Source organism: Gobio gobio (genome assembly GCF_949357685.1).
Source record: "Gobio gobio genome assembly, chromosome: 10".
Classification (NCBI taxonomy): Eukaryota; Metazoa; Chordata; class Actinopteri; order Cypriniformes; family Gobionidae; genus Gobio; species Gobio gobio.
Window position 1 is genome coordinate 33562824 of NC_137116.1, and position 21773 is coordinate 33584596.

The 21773-nt window shown below is 43.7% G+C and overlaps 1 protein-coding gene across 1 annotated transcript in view; it reads left to right on the plus strand.

Annotated features, from left to right (window-relative positions):
- Positions 1-21773, plus strand: part of ralgps1 (Ral GEF with PH domain and SH3 binding motif 1) — a 167400-nt gene that overhangs the window by 126893 nt on the left and 18734 nt on the right. The window contains exons 10-12 of the mRNA XM_079827087.1: positions 6039-6176; positions 6785-6878; positions 17510-17577. Of these exons, the coding sequence (XP_079683213.1) occupies positions 6039-6176; positions 6785-6878; positions 17510-17577 (300 nt within the window). The remainder of the gene's footprint in view (positions 1-6038; positions 6177-6784; positions 6879-17509; positions 17578-21773) is intronic.

Genomic DNA, 21773 nt, shown 5'->3' on the forward strand with positions numbered 1-21773 from the left:
CAGTTCAGATGTGTAATACAGTATGTCTCAAAGTTCTGTAGAACATCTGTTTGAAAGTGATTAAATTAGTTTGTGGAAAATAGTATGCAAGTTTTTTTTTTAAATGTTTGACATTAGAAGTTTTTTTTTTTTCAGGTGAACTATCCCTTAAAAATTGATTTACACCACCTTTAATGGATAGATCACCCGAAAAATAAATAAATAAATTACTCATTATAACCCATTCCATGAAGCGCAAAAGGTGACGTTTTGAGGAATAATTCAATTCAATTCAAATTTATTTGTATAGCGCTTTTCACAATACATATCGTTTCAAAGCAGCTTCACAAAATGCATGCGTCTACATTACAATTTAAAGTGATTTGTCCACGTTATGCATTTCAGAAATGCACATATACAGAGTACAGAGATTAGCTAACAATCTGTTATTAATCAACATAATTAAGGCACAGAAATAAGTGAAATAAGAATACATGTTGTTAATGAATAGGGTATATAGAGATGAGCATGGGTGCGTGTTGATGCAGAGCTGCGTCATGTGAAGTCCCCGCAGGAGTTTAGTCGTCTCTTCACAGGTGTTGGTCATCTGAAGTCTTTAAGAGAAGCTCGATCCAGACTGGAGCTGACGGACTCTCTAGTTACCTCGGGATGGGCGTCTCGAGATAAAACAGAACAGTAAAATAATTAGCGTAGCTGCTGTTCAAAGCATTAAGCAAAGACAATCATGTGCACTGAAATAACTGGAGTACAAGGTTAGGAGATGCATCATGTGAATGCCTGGCTAAAGAGATGTGTCTTTAATCTAGATTTAAACTGGAGGAGTGAGTCTGAGCCCCGAACATTATTAGGAAGGCTATTCCATAGTTTAGGTGCCAAATATGAAAAAGTTTTTCCTCCTTTAGTGGACTTAGATATCCTAGGTGTTACCAGAAGCCCAGAGTTTAGTGATCTTAAAGATTGTGATGGGTTATAAGGCGATAGAAGATCAGTTAAATACACAGGAGCTAAACCGATAATAATAACCAATATTCCATTCAAAAGTTTGGGCTCTGTACGATTTATTAATCTTTTTTAAAGAAGCTCTTGTGCTCACCCAGGCTACATTTATTACATTTATTTATTTGATTAAAAATACAGTAAAAAAAAATACAGTTTGTTAAATATTACAATTTAAAATAACTGTTTTCTATTTCAACTTGTAATTTGTTAAAATGTAGTTCATTCCTGTGGTAGTAAAGCTACAATTTTAGCAGTCATTACTCAGGTTTTCAGTGTCACATGATCCCTTCATTCAAAATATGCTGATTTGGTGCATTTTTCATTATTATGAATATTGAAAACAGTTTTGCTGCTTAACATTTTAGGAAAACGTGAAACATTTTTCGTACTGACCCCAGACTTTTGAATGGTAGTGTGTAACAGTGGTGGAAATGGCCGAAATTCACTAGGCGGACTCAAGTTTGGAAAAAGGGGTGGGGGTAGTGGGGGAGGGGGGTTCTTTTCAAAGTGTCTTGACACTTATCAGTAAAATCAGTACATTGCAAGATGAATATGATGATATAAAAGATAATGTCTGAAAAAAATTTTTTGAGGAAACAATAGTGCTGTCAATCGATTAAAAAAATTAAGCAATCGCAATTTTTTTCTGTAATTCATGCAAATAAAAACCATTGTTTTAATATTTTTACATTGTAATGATTTAATAATTTCACAATTACTGTCCAAATTAATGTAGAAACAACTTAAATACAGTATAAAGTATAAATAAAAGTTATATCAATTCCAAGTGAACTTGAAAAAAAAAATCCAAAAAAGATCTACATTTCTCATTTTCATTTATGGTGATAACATGAAGATGTGCTTTGGTTAGTGAAGGATTGCTACCATCTACTGGAAAACAAACACTTTTAAAAAATAAAATAATACAGATTCTTCCCTACGGCCACTACAGTACAGGGAGTGCAGAATTATTAGGCACGTTGATTTTCTGATCATATTTTTTTTCCAGGCACATTTGACCAATTCCAAACCACAGTAATCCTAATAACTACTATTGATTTAGTATTTAATAATGTATAAGTGATATATAATTGTTCATGAAGGCTGGAAATGAAAAACACCTTATATTCAGGTGTGCAGAATTATTAGGCATGTTTTCTTTTACAGATAAATTGAGCCAAAAAAGAGATTGAACTCAGACTGAAAAGTCAAAAAGTATTAAATGCCCATGAGAAGGATGCAATACTAATGCAATACTAGACATTGCAGTTAAGGCATGACCATTGGACAGTGAAATGCTCGTTGGGTCAGCAGGATCTGACAAAAACATGTGGCGGAGAAATGACACCTGTTAACTGCAAAAGAATTAAGAATTAATGTGAAGAATTAAGGGTGAAACCATCAGGAACCCTTTAGTCTCCAGCGCCACCATTTTCCAAAGCTGCAACCTACCTGGAGTCTCCAGAAGTGCAAGGTGTCAGGATCTCAGAGACTTCAGTTAGGTAAAGAATCCTAAAAAATGACCCCCACTAGATAAGAATCACAAGCTGAAGTGTTGTAAAATACATGAAGAAGGTTTTTTTATAGGCTTTATGGACAGATAGGTTGAGAGTGACTCTTGAAGGACCAGCACCACATCCTCTAGTACCACTGTTTGAAGAATTCATCTTCCAGAATCTGGCAGTACGTTTTGGGAGTTCATTTTTAGTCCATCTCTGCAAAACGGACTTCAGAATGGACTAAAATGAACTCCCAAAACGTACTGCCAGATTCTGGAAGATGAATTCTTCAAACAGTGGTACTAGAGGATGAGGAGCTGGTCCTTCAAGAGTCATTCTCAACCTATAAAACCTATAAAGCCTATAAAAAAGCAGGCTTCATGTATTTTACAACACTTCAGCTTATGATTCTTATTTAGTGGGGGTCATTTTTTAGGATTCTTTACCTAACTGAAGTCTCTGAGATCCTGACACCTTGCACTTCTGGAGACTCCAGGTTAAGGTTCAGCTCTGGAAAATGGTGGCGCTGGAGTCTAAAGGGTTCCTGATGGTTTCACCCTTAATTCTTCACCTTAATTCTTAAAGGGGTGGTAAAACACATTCTTTTGAAGGCTTGATTGTGTTTGTGGGGTGCACTGTAACATGTGTTCATGCTTAGTTTAAAAAAAATTGCCTTATTTGTCATATATTTGACCTTTATTCTACACTGCTCTGTCCCTCCTTGTAAAACGGTCTGATGCTTTCCGGGTTGTATGAAGCCAGTCCCTCAAAAATACGCAGTGGGCTCTGATTGGTTAGCTGGCCCAGTGTGTTGTGATTCGCTAACCGCCTAGTGTACGTTTGTCGGAAACGTCACGCCCCTTAACGGAGGCTGTGCTTTGGTCATAGAAACAACGGCGCCAATAAATCAGACCCAGAACATTTGAGTGAAGATGATCGAGCAGAACCTGTTCAGTCCTCAAGAGTAAAGACTGCGGGTCTATAGTGATCGCTACTGAATGGCACTTTAACTTTTGTATTTTTAGAACGATTATAGACAAATATCTGTCGCAAGAACTAACCCAAAACGAACACTAAGCACTGGCTTTAACTAGTAAGTTAGCCAAATCACACACAGAACCATGTTTAGCATGCCTGTAGATAAACAATACATAAAAGCTCTAATCAAAGAATCATTTACACTAATGCCAGGTTCGCTGTTGAGATTTTAACGTTAGTGTTTGTAACGTTAGGTGTTCGTCGGATAACGTTAAGTATGAATGAGCATTTAACAGACTGGTTTGCAGAACAGTGTTGTCATCTGTTTACTTCCTTGCTACAACCTATTACAGGAAAACACATCGATGAAAAATAAATCAGACTTACAGGTTGTGGCCCGTAAACAGCTTATGTTTGTAAATCCAGCTTTCAGGACAAGCCGTTGTGCATATCCTGTATTGAACTCGCGAAGTTTGTGGAAGTTTGTGTTGTCCTCCGTGAAATGTGCAGCGCGCGCGTCGTGCATCCACGCACCGGCAGTGTTTTTTTCACGCAGCTGACGTTGTGCAAATCTGGCATTGAAATCGCGAAGACGGTGGATGTTTTCCTCTGTTAGATGTGCTTAGATGTTAGATCTCCTCTGCAGGGAGCCCTGCGCGCGCCTGATTCCCCGCTGACTCAAACACACGTGCATATAACATGTTGTATGTTAAACGCTCTGCAACGCACCCCTGTCCCAAGGAAGGCTGAACAGAGCAAGTACCCCAGACCTGCAATCCGGATGAAAATAACAGCGTTTCCTCGGCATCGCGGCAACAACACACCAGCCTACTATACCACAACAGCGCCGCGATACAAAATGGCCTCACCCCCCCTTATTTAATATTCTCGGAGGAGGGGTTTATGTAAATATTGAGCCTGTTGATGTCACCAACCCTGGAGGAATGTGTGTAGTCGCCTGCTGGCCGTTTGCTGTAGTTCTTAGAAACTGATTTCTTTAAAAGCAAATATCTCCCTTTGCTTTAAACTTTGAACGTTGTAACTTTGCAGATGTTGTTTATGCTCAAGCAGCAACATTACACGCTAGCTAAAGTTAGAATAGTGAAATCGTGGTTTACCACCCCTTTAATTCTTTTGCAGTTAACAGGTGTCTTTTCTCCGCCACATGTTTTTGTCTGACCCTGCTGACCCAACGAGCATTTCACTGTCCAATGGTCATGCCTTAACTGCAATGTCTAGTATTGCATTAGTATTGCATCCTTCTCATGGGCATTTAATACTTTTTGACTTTTCAGTCTGAGTTCAATCTCTTTTTTGGCTCAATTTATCTGTAAAAGAAAACATGCCTAATAATTCTGCACACCTGAATATAAGGTGATTTTCATTTCCAGCCTTCATGAACAATTATATATCACTTATACATTATTAAATACTAAATCAATAGTAGTTATTAGGATTACTGTGGTTTGGAATTGGTCAAATGTGCCTGGAAAAAAAATATGATCAGAAAATCAACGTGCCTAATAATTCTGCACTCCCTGTATATGGCTACTTAATGTTTTTTTTTTTTTAGATTCATGTTTAAACATTTCCAAAAGCATTATTATAACAATAAAACCACTTTTATCATTTTTGGGGTGCGTGTTGAGATAAAAACAGCTAAATAAGCCTATTTAATATTTGGCGACTGTTTACGAAAGATGTATTCAGCGACCCACAGTACTAATACAGTGATGTAAACTGTTCATATTTTTTATGGGATTTCGCCATATTTTATTAAAATATGTTATAAGACACGTTTTAAATTTTTGACATAGTGAATGTGTGCATATTTGAAATAAAATACTATTCGCGAAACGCGTCGCAGGACCTCCAGACGTGCGTCAACGCGCCTTTCCATTGACTTAACATTGAAATAACTCGCACCTGACACTCTATTCGTTTTTGGTGTGAACGCAGCATTACATTATATCACAGAATATCCCGCTACGTATTTATTATTATATATTACGCTACGTTTATGTGGATATTATATTGTAGACTATTGACTACAAAATATAGAAATCCTTAATATAATAATAATAATAAAATAATAATAAAAAAAACATCATATAAAAATAACCTTTTTTTTTTCAACTGGAACGTCCCCCCCCCTCGAAATTCACTCCCCGGACTCCGTCCCCCCGTGTACCCCCCACCCCCCCCCCCCCTTTCCACCCCTGTATATCAGATCTTTTGAACTGTTCTTCAACTCACTGATTCAACAAATAGCTTACAGAAGAGGAATAGATCATTAAAGTTGTATCATATGCATTCAAATGTTGCATTTTGAATGCAATTGTATGGACTATATTTATGATATTTAATTGGTGCTTTCACATCATTTTTTAAGTTAAAAGCTTCAGTCCCATTCATTACACTTGCGTGGGGAAAAAAGTGACTAAGACAATATTCAGAATTTCACTTTTTGTATTACAAATTAAAAAGGAAATGTTAAGTATGAAATGATCTCTCTCTCTCAACCCATGTCTTTGAACACTTTTTCTTCTCTGTTTACATTAGGAATTTACCTGTTTGATATGACCTACATTGACTCCGCCTACCCTGCTTCTGACAGCATTATCGAGACTGAGCAAAGAACCAATCAGATGAACAATCTACTGCGCATCATCTCCGACCTACAGGTGTCCTGTAACTATGGTACGTTATTGGTTATGGTACATATTAATTTTCACATTAAGTACTATTTCGTTTTTTGCATTTCATCTTCCTTTACAATATTGTTTTTCATATTAATGTTAGGATTTTATTAAAGATAGTTCAATTATGACAACTCTCTGAATAGTTTTAGCATATTGTTGAATATGGCGATATTAATGCTACTGTTAATTATTGCTGCTGCAGAGCAAGTATGGACTTTCTACTGCTGCTAATAGATACGCAGAGCATTTAAGATATGCTGCTGCTGCATAAATAGACATTCATAAATCATGTAGCATATCTAGGCAGGTGGAGCTGGGGGAGGTGGAGGGGGGACTAGCTCACAACAAACAATGAGCAAGACTTTTAAAATGTAGAGCAAGCAATCTCAATGTCTACAGGATCAGCAGATGCAGATTTCATGTAAAGGACTTGTCCGCCTGCACCCTCTAGAGTTTCATGATTGTACTAGAAATAAACATGGCCATGATTAGAAGGGAAAAAGAAGAAGAAAATAAAAGGAAAGTGAAAAATTATAAACCTGCACACAATCTATGTGCTGATGGGAGAGAATTTACATTTCACCTCCACATTTCTTCACACCACAGATCATTTGGTCATGTTACCACACGTGCAGAAGTATTTGATGTCGGTGCGCTACATCGAGGAGCTTCAGAAGTTTGTGGAGGATGACAATTACATGTAAGTTACCTAAACACATTGTAATGATCAGAAGCCTTTATTTAGCTCAATTGATTGTTTTGGGTGATTTTTGCTTTGCGTTCTGCCCTGCAATTTATTGCATTTCATAAATGTTTATGCCAGCTTTCACGTTAAACTACCCACTTATTATCTGTAAGACCCCCGTAAATCAAGACCCTCCCTTGTTTTAACACTTCATTTTGCCCAGCTGCCTATAGTATTTATTAAAACATGTGCTTTCTGTGGACTTTATGTCTTCTTGGTTTGTCTGCATGACCCAAAGGCCGACCAAACACCTAATTTTCCCAGCCACAGCTGCACCAGCTTGGCATGACTTTATGCTACAATATAATCCCTATTTCCTTTACCTCAGGCTGCATAAAAACTGTGAAGCGCATAATGTGTTTTCCTAGGACAGTCTTATATAAGATGGTTTTCTGAAAAAAAAATGTTTTGCCGTACACGTGGTGATGTATGACAAAATAAATGTTATGAAAAATGTAAAAGTATCATTTTAGAAATGCTTCAATGTTACATGCTACACATGTTATGCATTATGCATACATGTGGCTTTCTGCCTCTACAAAGACAAGTATAGCATTGATGTTTTCATCACCATTAAATGAGTTTTCCCTGTTTCCTCCGGTAGTTCTCTTCAAACCTACTGTGTGGTCCTGTCTGTCTGTCTTGCATAAAGGGCAGGTGGTTTTATTGCGGTTCAATTTCTTGCCGTCTAGACACTTATAAACGCAACATCGGGAACTGCAAAACTCTGGATGTCCATATTTCCACTGTTTCCATGTGGATGTCAGTTATTTTCCATTTAGGTGTTGACTGCTGGCTGTTTAAAATATTTTTTTCATGAATAATTTAATAATATTATGATTTTAAAATGTTATCTGATAAAATTCATACAATAAAATATATGCAAACAGGGTTAAATCTAAACCTAAATTAAACTGCTAGTTTGACACTGAATGTTGGTTTGTAATTATTGACACGTTGAAAAAATCCCATTATAAAGTTTATGTATATAGAGACTGTACAATAACTTGGGTTTAATGGTTGAGCTTGACAATACATTCATTTGTAAAATTAGTTTCAAATACTTTTCGGCTGTCACAATCCTTTTTATATCAAAATTATGATGTATGGTTTTAATACTTAGATATAGTCGAGAAGGTCATGAGCTCTAAAATGTGAAAGGCCGAAATCACCATTTTAAGGGGGAAAACTTAGCTACTTTTCATGCTTTTCACAATGTTATTTTATGTTAGATAATGGTCTAATATAATATTTAACATATCTAAAAGTGATTAACATGGAATTTTAAAGGAACAGAAAGAAGTGTACCATATTTGTGACAAATGCAATATGCTTTATTTTAATATGATTTATGCAGGCAGATGAAAGACCAAACATCTGTATAATACTGTGATGTATATCAAGATCTTCTTGAGTTGTTTCCTTCTAGGAATGAAGGATTATTTTGCCTTGGTGTAATTTACCTCCCTGAATCATTTCTAGAGCCCCATTCTGACTGACGACAGTAATGAGTTAAAGCTGTTGGCCTGGTAAAGCTTTCAAACACAACTCCATGAGAAAATGAAGAAAGACACTTTTTTGGCACAGTGACATAATTCACACGTCTTTTCCATGCTTCGTTAAAAAAATTACTTGCCTGGCTTGCTTCAGTATCAGAGGAAAGTTCTCAAGTGAAACTAGGCCATGCAGACACAAGCGTTTACATAGAGTCTGTACCGTAATGAAGAGAAAGACATGAATTCATGAAGATGTAATACCAAGGGAAACTATTTCGGGTGTAAAAAGATGTTTTAAATTATTTGAACTTGAGCGGTTTTAAAATAGTGTTTCTGGTTAAAAGACCATTAAAATTATGTATTGTGCAAAAGACAACAAAGTTTTTACCCGACAAAGTTCCTATTTATGAAAGTATATTCATTGTACCATGTTATTAAATGGTTATATTTAGACATTCAGACAGTCACTGGGCTCCATGTGAGTTGTCTCAGGCACTTTGAGTCCTCTGACAACACCAAAGGATGCAGGGTCGCCAGAGGAGAATGGGTTTGGTGGAATAGATGGGACTGCAGTGTAATAGTTGTGTTTATGGGGAATGACATCATCGTCTGGCAGTCTGTGGGGTTGGAAAACCTCAGCGATCCAGGGTCACAGTCTTAAAATCATTAGCCTACACTTACAGCATGTCCTGCCATCTGGCACTGCTGTTACAGCGAGCTCTATGGAGCAGAGCTAGAATAAAGAGGTCATTTGCAGAAATGTGTGCCATTTGTGCCTAAAAAGTGTTGGATTTTTTAAATCATTCCCTTCTAAAACACTCATGAACTTTAAATTAAGTATCAGGACCACCAGTAAAAAAAACTAGCTGCATTATTCAATTTTGATATATATATATATATATATATATATATATATATATATATATATATATATATGTATATATGTATATGTGTTTGTGTGTGTGGGTTTTTCTTTTCAGGACTTCAACCTGAATGCTAAACTTGTGTCAAGGAGGAAACAAGCTTATAAATAATACAGAATGAGTTTTTTTTTAAAAATGTATAAATGCAGAAGATTTTCTGTGATGGGTTGGTTTAGGGGTAGAATATACAGTTTGTACAGTATAAAAACCATTATGACTATGGAGAGTCCCCACAAAGATAGTGAACCAGACGTGTGTGTGGTCACACTTTAGTTTAGGGTCCAATTCTGATTATTAACTAACTATTAACTACGACTTTTGCCTTAATAAACTCCAAATTACTGCTTATTAATAGTTAGGAAGGTAGTTGTTAAGTTTAGGTATTGGGTAGGATTAAGGAATGTAGAATATGGTCGGGCAGGATAAGGCATTAATATGTGATTAATAAGTACTAATAAACAGCCAATATGCCTAGCAATATGCATCAGGGTTCCCACGGATCCTTGAAATCCTTGAAAGTTTGTGAATCTGAAAAAAATGTCCTGGAAAGTTTTTGAAAATAAACATACATAGATACAGATCCTTGAAAGTGCTTGAATTTATTTGGTGCTAGGAAAAAATTCCATATTATTGCCTCCGGTCCGCTAATGTGTTATTCCGCCAACACTTTGTGGCCTATGCATATATAGTTTCTTGATTTACGTTAGTTACGCGCATTTATGCATCATGTTAAGTGTTTCCCGCATGAGGTTCTTTGTGTTGTACGAAACTATTACGATGGTACCTCAACATCTCACATACACACCGTGAAACATTCCAAAAATAGGCTGAAACCGCTAAAGCGTTTTTTTTTTTTTATATATATTCTTTATCCATTCATGGCCTTATGGTAGTATCCCATATTGGAATGTTATAATGTATTTGATCTGCACTATGTTGCGATATGTTTTCAGTGCTTACACCGAACCCAAATATGTTCAGTCAATGACAGTATATTATGTTCAATAAACATAAAACATTTGTGACAATCTGTTGCCCAAATATTGTATTTAATGTAATGTTGAATTGCTTTGCTTGTTAAGATAATGTAAACCCACGAGGCAAGAAAAACTTCAAAGCATATTCATATATCTTAAAACTTCTGGTTACATGAGCCTAAGCTCTTTTCTATAAAATCCATGCAGAAGTAAATATCAGATCATTTTAAAGTACAGTATAGGATGTACCGAATATTCTTCAATTTGATGCAAAACAGAAATACGACAAATAGACTATCGGATCTCTTTCATATGCTTTTTTGCATAGTTGTGTTTGACACATGAAAACTGTAACAATGTATCTTACAAGGTAACAAGATGTAACCTTGCTCACACTTGAAATGTGTCCCCACATTAATTCTTTGAATTTGAGTGTATTGGACCTGGAAAGTCCTTGAAAGGTCCTTGAATTTGAAGTTAACTAAGGTGTGGGAACCTTGATGCATGCTAAAAACCAACTTGTTAATGGTGAGAATTATACCCTGAACTACATTCACCTGTTATATTCAAAATATTTTTGTGGAATGTTATGAGGTGAAGCTCAGTGCAAAAAGGATAATAGCAGCAAATACTAATCTTAACTAAAGGAACTAACTTGCAGCACACTACATTATTTACAGTTGTTATTTTTGTGCTTTGTTCCAAAAACGTCTCGGTTACGTATGTAACCCTCGTTCCCTGAAGGAGGGAACGGAGACGTACGTCGGAACTGACCGACGAATTGGGATCTGATCTCAGAGACCAATCTACTTCGAGTGTATTAAAAACGAGCCAATGGAGATTGGCATGCGATCCACGCATTCCACGCACCGCCCCGCAGCGCGGGTATAAATAAGGAAGTGGAATGCTAGATCATTGCTTTTTTCTGCTGAGGAGCCGAACTAGTGACTCGGCCCCCTAGCGGAAGCACAGCACCTGGCGACGGGACGTACGTCTCCGTTCCCTCCTTCAGGGAACGAGGGTTACATACGTAACCGAGACGTTCCCTTTCAGTCGGTCACGTTCGACGTACGTCGGAACTGACCGACGAATTGGGATCCCTACCAAAACGCCAGGGCGCTGGCCCTTCCAGCGTCCTGCTTGAGCGCACTGGACCGTCTTAGATGGTACGGAAGTCAGGGCTCCAAGCAGGGAGGTCAGTCACTGCTGTTTCTGCAAGACCCACTCAGTGTGACTATTGGATAACGCTGGGAAAGCGTGCCCGTCTCGGGAGATGGTACGCTGCGGAGCCACGTCCTTCGTAGAAGGCTAGGTGGCAGAATACACATAAGGACTAACCTGGCAGGGTAGTGCAACATATGGCAGTCTCTGGGGTGGTTCCAGCCTGGTCCCAGGGGGGAAAGAACACGCCCAGAGACGACAGAGCGGGCTCTGTCAAGGGAAAGACACGGGGCTAGCCGAGTAGGGTAGCTGGTACCGTGGAAGAATACACATATGGGGTAGCCGTGAGGGGACCGCTACATATGGAACCCAGCCTACACACACGTTTCACAAGCATACGGGTGCAGGCCTGGCGTCAGACGGCCGCAACGTCTGGCACCGCAGGGGTGACGGAGGAGCTCGACAGGGTTAGCCGTTTCCGGGGAACACAACTGGAGAGAAATAGACGCACGTATCCGGCCCAGAGGGCGGGAGTGGCGTTGCAAGCCGACACTTAGAACGGGCACTTAGCGCTACTGGCCACTGGGGGCGAGGATGCGGGAAGATACCGGCTCTACACGGAGGCTATAGAATCTAGCGAACGTGTTAGGTGTCGCCCAGCCCGCAGCTCTACATATATCTGTCAGCGAGGCGCCTTGAGCCAGCGCCCAGGAAGAAGCAACACTCCTTGTTGAGTGTGCTCGCAACCCGAACGGGCAAGGCACGTCTTGGGACTGGTAAGCCAAGACGATAGCATCCACTATCCAGTGGGCCAACCTCTGCTTGGAGACAGCCTTTCCCTTCTGCTGGCCTCCGTAACAGATGAAGAGTTGCTCTGAGGTCCGAAAGCTTTGAGTCCGGTCGACGTAAGCGCGGAGAGCGCGGACGGGACATAACAAAGCCTGGGCTGGGTCTGCCTCCTCCGAAGGCAGCGCTTGCAGGTTCACTACCTGGTCCCGGAAGGGAGTGGTAGGAACCTTGGGCACGTATCCAGGCCGGGGTCTCAGGATAACGTGAGAGTTGGCCGGCCCGAATTCTAGGCACGATTCGTTGACCGAAAGTGCATGCAGGTCCCCTACCCTCTTGATGGAGGCCAATGCCGTCAGAAGCACTGTCTTCATTGACAGAATTTTAAGCTCCACAGACTGCAAAGGCTCAAAGGGAGGGCTCTGAAGTGCTCTGAGCACTAGAGCTAAGTCCCAAGAGGGTAACGAGTTTGGACGAGGAGGATTTAGCCTCCTCGCACCTCTGAGGAACCTGACGATTAAGTCGTGCTTTCCTACGGACTTACATTCGACTGCGTCGTGATACGCCGCTATTGCTGCGACGTACACTTTGAGGGTGGAGGGAGACAGCCTTCGCTCCAGCCCATCTTGCAGGAAAGAAAGCACGACACTAACCGAACACCTTCGGGGGTCTTCCCGGTGGGAAGAACACCATTCAACGAACAGGTTCCACTTCAAAGCATAGAGGCGCCTCGTAGAGGGGGCTCTAGCAGAAGAGATGGTGTCTACCACTGCCTGTGGTAGACCACCTAGAACCTCCGCGTCCCGTCCAGGGACCAGACATGGAGTTTCCAGAGGTCTGGACGCGGGTGCCATAGAGTGCCCCGTCCCTGAGAAAGAAGGTCCCTCCTCAGGGGGATCGGCCAAGGAGGGGCTGTCGCGAGGAGAGTTAGTTCTGGGAACCAGGTCCGGTTGGGCCAGTAGGGCGCAACTAACAAGACCTGCTCCTCGTCCTCCCTGACCTTGCACAGGGTCTGTGCAAGAAGGCTCACTGGGGGAAACGCATATTTGCGCAGGTCCCGGGGCCAGCTGTGCGCCAGTGCATCCGTGCCGAGGGTGCCCCCGGACAGGGAATAGTACCACTGGCAATGGGTCGAGTCCGGAGAGGCAAACAGGTCTACCTGTGCGGCTCCGAAGAGGTCCCATATCAGCTGGACCGCCTGGGGATGGAGTCGCCACTCCCCCGGAGGTGTCGACTGGCGAGAGAGCTCGTCGGCTGTCTGGTTCAGCGCACCTGGGATGTGAATGGCACGAAGCGACCTCAGATGCTTCTGACTCCAAAGGAGGAGGTGGCGGGCGAGTTGGAACATGCAACGGGAGCGTAGACCACCCTGACGGTTGATGTACGCAACGGCCGCAATGTTGTCCGTACGGACCAGTACATGCTTGCCACGTAGCGGCCCCTTGAGGCGGCGCAGTGCCAAGTGTACCGCTAACAACTCGAGGCAATTGATATGCCAATGCAATTGAGGTCCCGTCCACAGACCTGAAACTGCATGCCCGTTGTACGTGGCCCCCCAGCCCGTGGAGGAGGCATCCGTGAAGAGCACAGCATGCCTGGACACTTGTTCTAAGGGCACCCCGGCCCAGAGAAACGAAGCGTCGGACCATGGGCTGAAAGTTTGGCGGCAGTAAGGAGTCACTGGGACCCGGTACTGGCCGCTCTGCCACGCCCACCTCGGGACTCGGCCATGGAGCCAGTGTTGAAGCGGTCTCATATGAAGCAATCCGAGCGGCGTTACCGCGGCTGCAGATGCCATATGCCCCAGGAGCCTCTGAAAAAATTTCAGTGGGACCGCCGTCCTGTTCTTGAACGAATTCAAGCAGTTCAACACCGACCGGACCCGCTCTTCCGTGAGGCGCGCAGTCTGGCTGACCGAATCCAGCTCCATACCGAGATAAGAGATCCTCTGTGCGGGACAGAGTTTGCTCTTCTCCCGGTTGACCCGAAGGCCCAACAGGCTGAGGTGACTGAGCACCATGTCCCTGTGTTCGCACAACTGCTCCCGAGACTGGGCGAGTATAAGCCAGTCGTCGAGATAGTTGAGGACGCGAACGCCGCGTTCTCTGAGCGGAACAATGGCTGCCTCTGCGACTTTCGTGAAGACGCGAGGCGACAGGGACAGTCCGAAGGGCAAGACTTTGTACTGATATGCCTTCCCCTCGAACGCAAAACGTAGGAACGGTCTGTGTCGAGGAAGGATAGAGACATGAAAGTACGCGTCCTTCAGGTCGATCGCTGCAAACCAATCTTGGGGACGGATGCATTCGAAAATGCGTTTCTGCGTTAGCATCCGGAACGGGAGCTTGTGCAGGGCCCGATTCAGGATACGCAGGTCCAAGATTGGCCGTAACCCACCCCCTTTCTTGGGTACAATGAAGTAGGGGCTGTAGAACCCCGCCTTCATATCGGCTGGAGGAACCGGCTCGATCGCGTCCTTCGCCAGCAGGACATCGATCTCTGACCGCAAGACCTGGGCATCGCTGCTCCGCACTGAGGTGAAGAGGATGCCCTTGTACTTGGGAGGCCGGCGAGCGAACTGAATCGCGTAGCCGAGTCTGATGGTACGGATGAGCCAGCGAGACGGCCTGGAGAGCTGAAGCCAAGCCCCCAGAGACCGTACAAGCGGGACCAACGGCACCACAGACGTACCCGGGGTGGGGCAGCGAAGTGGAATGGACGGACCCGACTCGGGAGGCCCGGAGGCGGCCCGGAGTGTTGTCCGAATATTCCAGGGTGGGGCAGAGTGTGGGTGAGAAGGCCCGGGGGCGTTCTCGGTGCCCACACTGCTGCCCCCTGGCGAGGGGGAGAGGGGAGGAAAGGAGTGGCAAGGCCCGGGGGCGTCGCACACTGCCAACCTGGCCCTCTTGGGGCCCAGGGAAAATAGAAACTGCTCTTTTATTGAAAAAGTGGGTGCCGCTGGGCTCCGGAGAGCCAGCGGCAGAGATGTAACACCAGTCGGGGCCCCCCGGTCCTCCTCCGGGGGGTGGGAGAAGGATGCGGACATCATCTCCCTCAGAGCAGCTCCCGTCTTCCCTGGGCTGCCCGTCTCAGGGCCGCTTCCCCTTGCGCTTGCCAGCTGGTTTAGCGGAGCCCTGAGCGGGTTGGGCGCCTCCCTTACGTCCGGCACCCTGCTTTCCCGGTGGAGGCTGCTGCTTGGGCTTCGCAGGGGCGGAGGCGACGAGCAGGCGGAGGTGCTGCCGACGACGACTGGGTGGAGGCAGCAGCGGGTCGTCGGGGCAGGATGTTTTTGATGGCCTCCGTCTGCTTCTGGGCCACCGAGAACTGCTGGGCGAAGCTCTCGATGGCGTCGCCGAAGAGGCCGGCCTGACAGACAGGGGCGTTGAGAAACCGGACCTTGTCGGAATCACGCATGTCTGCCAGGTTCAGCCACAGGTGGCGTTCCTGGACCACTAGTGTGGACATCACCCGACCCAGGGAGCGTGCAGTGACTTTCGTCGCCCGGAGAGCGAGGTCAGTCGCCGCACGCAGTTCCTGCATAACACCCTGGTCGGAACTACCCTCGTGCAATTGCTTTAGCGCCTTGGCCTGGTGGACCTGCAGGAGCGCCATAGCATGCAGAGATGATGCGGCTTCCCCGCAGGCGGTGTAAGCCCTGCCCGTGAGACCGGACGAGAACTTACACGCCCGGGAGGGGAGACGCGGGGCACCCCGGCAGTCCGCAGCGGTCTTGGGACACAGTTGCATCGCCACAGACCGCTCGACTGAGGGGATTCCCACGTAGCCCTTAGCCGCACCACCATCGAGAGTAGTGAGGACGGAGGAGTCAGTCGACCGTGAGCGAGCGTTGTAAGGCGCTACCCACGATTTCGTGATCTCCTGATGCACTTCCGGGAAGAAAGGAACCGGGGCGGGGCGCTGAGAACCAGCACGGGCCGTCCCGAGAAACCAATCGTCCAACCGCGAGGGTTCGGGACACGGTGGAGGGTTCCACTCGAGCCCGACACTCGCGGCGGTCCGGGAAAGCATAGCCGTAAGCTCTGGGTCGGACTCGGGCAACGCTGTCACACCCGAAGGGGGCAGCGCAGCCGAATCTTCATCCTCAGAGCCCATTAGCTCGTCCCCCGATGCTGCAATCGACAGCATGTCCTCAGCCGGAGCCCCAAAAGAAACGCCTGGGACCTCCCGGGGGAGGCCAGCGCGCTCTTCTGGAAGCTCCACCGGCGCAGCGGAGGGGGGAGGGGCCCGAGGAGCCGTTTGACCCGTCGGGGAAGCCCTCACAGTAACCCTCAGGTCCCCACCAAGGCCATCAGCCAAAGTAGCAGCCCTCTGCTTTGCAGCGGGAGGACCACTAGATCGGGGGATGCGCAATGGTGCTCCGCCTCTTTCGAGGTAATGGAGTCTGGACCGTAAAACTGCGATGGTCGTGTTCCCGCAGTGGGAACATGAGTCATTCACGAACGCAGCCTCAGCGTGCTGAACGCCCAAACACGTGAGACAACGAACGTGACCGTCAGCTGGGGACAGATATCGACCGCATCCAGAAACACACGGTTTGAATGACATCTCGAAAAAGACGCAGGGTCAAACCGTGTTGCTCTTTTAGAAAGGAAACTGCTCTTTTACGTGCTGAAGCACCCAGGGAGATGACCGCGGCACCACACAGTACAAAGGTGCAAGCCTGTGTGTGCACTCAGAATGGGAAACGCCCAGCGAACCAACAGCTGATCTCCGTCTGAAGCGGCACTCGCTGACGCGCTGTCACACCCGCACTGGAAGCAGATCCTCTCAGGAGACTCGTCAAACACTCTTCGTAGAAACAGGAAGCAGGAAACATTCGCTGTTCGGCTCCGAAGTAGAAAGCAATGATCTAGCATTCCACTTCCTTATTTATACCCGCGCTGCGGGGCGGTGCGTGGAATGCGTGGATCGCATGCCAATCTCCATTGGCTCGTTTTTAATACACTCGAAGTAGATTGGTCTCTGAGATCAGATCCCAATTCGTCGGTCAGTTCCGACGTACGTCGAACGTGACCGACTGAAAGGGAACAATAGTCTCTCTGTAACAATGATTTATCTTTTCCCTTATCAGAGCATCATTGTTGAGCTTGAAAAGGACATAATGTATAAACATTATGAAATACTGATGAAGACTGTGCGAGAAACCTACTCCGTTTAAACCATGTGGCCAAAAAATATATACATGTTATTGACTATAACCCTGTCACAACCCTTTTGTACAGGCTATCATTGAAGATTGAACCTGGGAACAGCTCACCTCGTCTGGTATCCTCTAAAGAAGACCTTGGAGGTAAATTCTTTATGCCTTCATCATTTCAGTTTAAAACTGCTCCTGGAAGTGGTTTACTCTTGTCTTTTTTTCTTGAGTTATGATTACCTGTGGAAAAATGGAGGATCATCAGTAATTCGGCTGAAGTTTGTCAGCTTTACCTGACTGGTATTCTGCAGTATGTCTGGAAATCATCGTTGGTTAGAAGAATTCTGCAGATGTGTGTGTTGGGGGGACAATAAAAGAGTAAGACCCATGTAACCTAGCATTCTCAGGGTGCTGTAGATCAGCCCCACAGACGCTTGTTTAAAAAGAGCGACTTTTCTTCATTTCTTCCATGAGCTTATTCTTCTCAAACTGGCAGATAAAAACCACCTGCTGTCTGTAGAGTGGCTCTGAAGGAGCCGTACTTCTGGATTATGGTAATCTTTGGTCATTTCAGATGGACTTTTGTAGGTTAAAGTTAAATCTTGACTTAAAATGCATAAGCTTGAGCTTTTTTCTCTTTTAAAGGTGAACTATGTAGGATTTTTGCAGTAAAATATCCAAAAACCACTAGGCCAGTGTTATATATTTTGTTCAGTTGAGTACTTAGAATATCCCAAATGTTTCCAACTATTTGTAAATCATGAGAAATTGCTATTTTAACCAAGGAACCGGGACGTGTGAGCTTTGCGTGTGAGGGAGTCGCCTGTCGATTGCGTCATATCTGCGTCACCCTCGGTTTCCGGTTTTATTCAGTGAAACACTTTACTCTCACTGCAGTGTGAACAAGTGTCATAGCAGCCGCCGAGCGAACGTCATAACTTCCTTTTCAACACACTCAGATATATCTAATACGATAAACAGAGTTGCGTTACATCATACTCATGACTGGAAAAGAGGAAGTGGCGCCGGCAACCGTGTCATAATAAAAGTCCCGCCGGCCACTATGCCATAATAACAGTCCCGCTCTTCAATCACTCCTGCGGCCTTGCTCAGCTCCACAACACTCACTCCTGCTCTGCTTCATACTACAGTAATGTTAATAATCGCAACCATGAACATGAGTCCTATCCTGACTGTTTTCCACCGCCTGTGAGGTGAAGACCACATGTCCCAAGATTCTGCGCTCAAACGTGCCGTCATCAAACTACACCTTTGTTTTGAACAGGCGACCTCTAGTGGACGGAAAAGTTACATAGTGTAGCTTTAAAGGTCCCATGGCATGGCATTTTTCTATTATTTTATAATGTTTCCTGAGCTGTACTTATATTGTTAGTATGACTTTTACATCATAAAATGTCATAATTTAGAAATAAAAGGCATTTTTTCTATATTGCTGTTTGCCCTGTGGCTGAATGCCCTGCTTCAAGAGGCGTGTCTGCTGTGAGACTTCAGTAAAAACACCCACTGTTGTGATTGGCTGACATCTTTGCATTTTATATGAGCGGAGGGGGCGTGGTTTATCGAGGCACGAGCAGGCACGAGTCTGCCAGGGAGACGGATGGACCTGAGTTCACTTCACATCAGTTCTCAGCATGTCTGAACTGTTTTAGTTACAGCATATACTTTAGGTTATTAGTCTATTTCTAGTCGGAGGGACTGTCACTCATGTCAGAAAGTTAGTAACTTTAGTAAATTATGGATCAGCGCTGACTGGAGACGCGAACCGTTTAGAACGATTCAGTCCGATTTGGTGAACTGATTCGGTTCACTAAAAAGAACTGGTTCAAAAGAAAGATCGTTCGCGAACCGGACATCACTAATTAGGGGTGTAACGATTCGTTTTAACAACGATTCGATTCGTATCACGATTTGAGGTTGTCGATACGATTCAAGGACGATTTTGGTTCATTTAGAACGATACGATCCGAAACGATTCAGTGACCTGAAATCGATTCAGTAACTTTTTAGCCAAAAATTGTGTGACTGAAATAAATATCTGGATACTGGTCAGTGCAGGTGAAGTTTCCTAGATTCCTGTTGTTTCTTGTAAGGGAATCAGGTATCAATTAATTATGGATATAAACAAACAAGTAAACAACAATTAATGGCAAATGCATTCAAATTTTATTTGAATAAAGTGCAACCAACAGTTTAGGTTGAATTAACAGGAAGTTAACCTTTTCTGCTCTCATTTTCAATATTCAATACATTTTCAATAAAAGCACAGTAAGTGCAACCAACATTTCAACAGTAGGTTAACCTGCTACTTCTGCTTTTGTTATCCAACATAATAATATTACAATATTAATATCAAAAATAAAGTGCAACTAACTTCTCTTCAGGTTTAATTAATAGTAGGTGTACCTGTTACTTTTGTTGTTGTTTTTCAACATTAAAATAATACAAATACAATATTAATATCAAAAATAAAGTGCAACCAACATTTCTTCAGTTTGAATAAACTGGCTGAACCTGCTACTACTCTCAGTTTAATAAACAAACAATATTTAACAAAAGATAAAATGTAACCAACTACTCTTCAATGACTCTACATATTTCTTTTTCAAAAATATCAACATGATCTGACCGCAGAACACTTCTCTGTGCGTTCACTATGTGGCCAGCAGTGCTAAAACTCGCTCTGCTGGCACACTGGTCCCAGGAATGCACAGGTAACAAGCAAGGGTTGAAAGTACAGGTAAAACGTTACTAACTTAGCTCTTTCTCCTGGTGACTTGATAATTTTTCGCTGGTTGGCTTCTCCTCTGTCATCCGCCATGCTGTTTTGTTTTCTTAGCGCTGCTGCTGGTGCGTGCGTTGCGATGATGTCACAGATAGGCAGACTGAATCGAGTAACGTTTAACGCCTTTATCATTAAAAGTGCTAAGAAAAAACATCCATTTAAAGTCTGCCGTGCTTAAATCCAATGCGTTATTTCCTATGATCGATACAATCGATTGATTACCTTTTAAAACGATGTTAGATCGATATATGTCGTCCGGAAGGCCAACTTGCCGAGCACAGATCGATGTAGTTAGATCGTAGGAAAATAAATCGATACATCGATGTAGTAGATGAATCGTTACACCCCTATCACTAATGTATCAGAGACTGAGCTCAGCGATTGCTAACAAAGTTATTTATAGTAACTACTGAGTTATGAGAGCGCTGTCAGTCAGCGCGAGTTTATTGTGTTTGTATCTGAGAGTTCTGAATAAACAGTCACACCGAGTCCGTCTCTTCATCATTATTATTATAACTTTGTAACACATGCAAAGTACCATTACAGCTGTCGAGATGAACGAGTTAAAAGTAAGTGTTGATAATAGCATTATTTTTAAAATAAAATAAAAGCGTCAGTGACGCGCGTTGAGTACACAGCGCAAACAAAGACACAACAGCAGTAATCGGATGTAATCCAGTTTATTGTGGGGCTAGGCTGGCTAGCCCGGATATGCTCAAGCTTACCCCCCTTCTGCTTAATCTCACGCCGCGTTTGGTGCCTCCGCTGTGGGCCAGATGCAGTACTGTGGGTCGGGGATGTTGAAGGCCGAGCTTCGGCGTGTGTGAGGTTTATCTCTGCTGATGTTGAGCAGAAACTCATGACTGTATGCACATTTTAGAACCGATAGACGCGACGAGGACGTACAAAAACACTGACTCACAAGATATAAAACACGAAAACACCGTTCTGTCTGGAGAGAGAGAAGCCGCATTGTGTGCACGAATAATAAATAATTAGCTACACATCAGAAATCACTGATCACAGATCAGAAGGAACTGAAAAAAGACTTCTGTTTTCATTTGTACATCCAAACACTGAGAAACTGCCAGCGTTCACTCGTTCACAAGCAATGATGCAATGATCTCTCGACGAGCGTTTGCATGGGCGTGCCAGATTCTCTGGGCGGAGGAAAGGGAGGAAACCGTGCCTGCTTGGACGTCAAACCAGGAGACTTCAGGATTGGCTAGTCTGGCCTGTCATTTTCTCAAAGGCAGAGAAAGACAGCCACAACTCGGTTTTACACCGATCAACATTTCTATCCACTTGGGGACAATATTCAGGCTAGGGGAACTCATATTAATGTTGAAAAACCTCATAAAATGAAAATTTCATGCCATGGGACCTTTAAGTCCTGCAACCGTGAAGTTTAAAAGCCATGGTTAAAAAAATCTGTTTTTTTTAAGTAAAATTGATCTGTGCCTAGGAAAAACATATTTCATTTTTACTCTAACATAGCCCACTAGTGCCCCAGTTCATGTTAACATGCATGACGTTAAGATGCTTA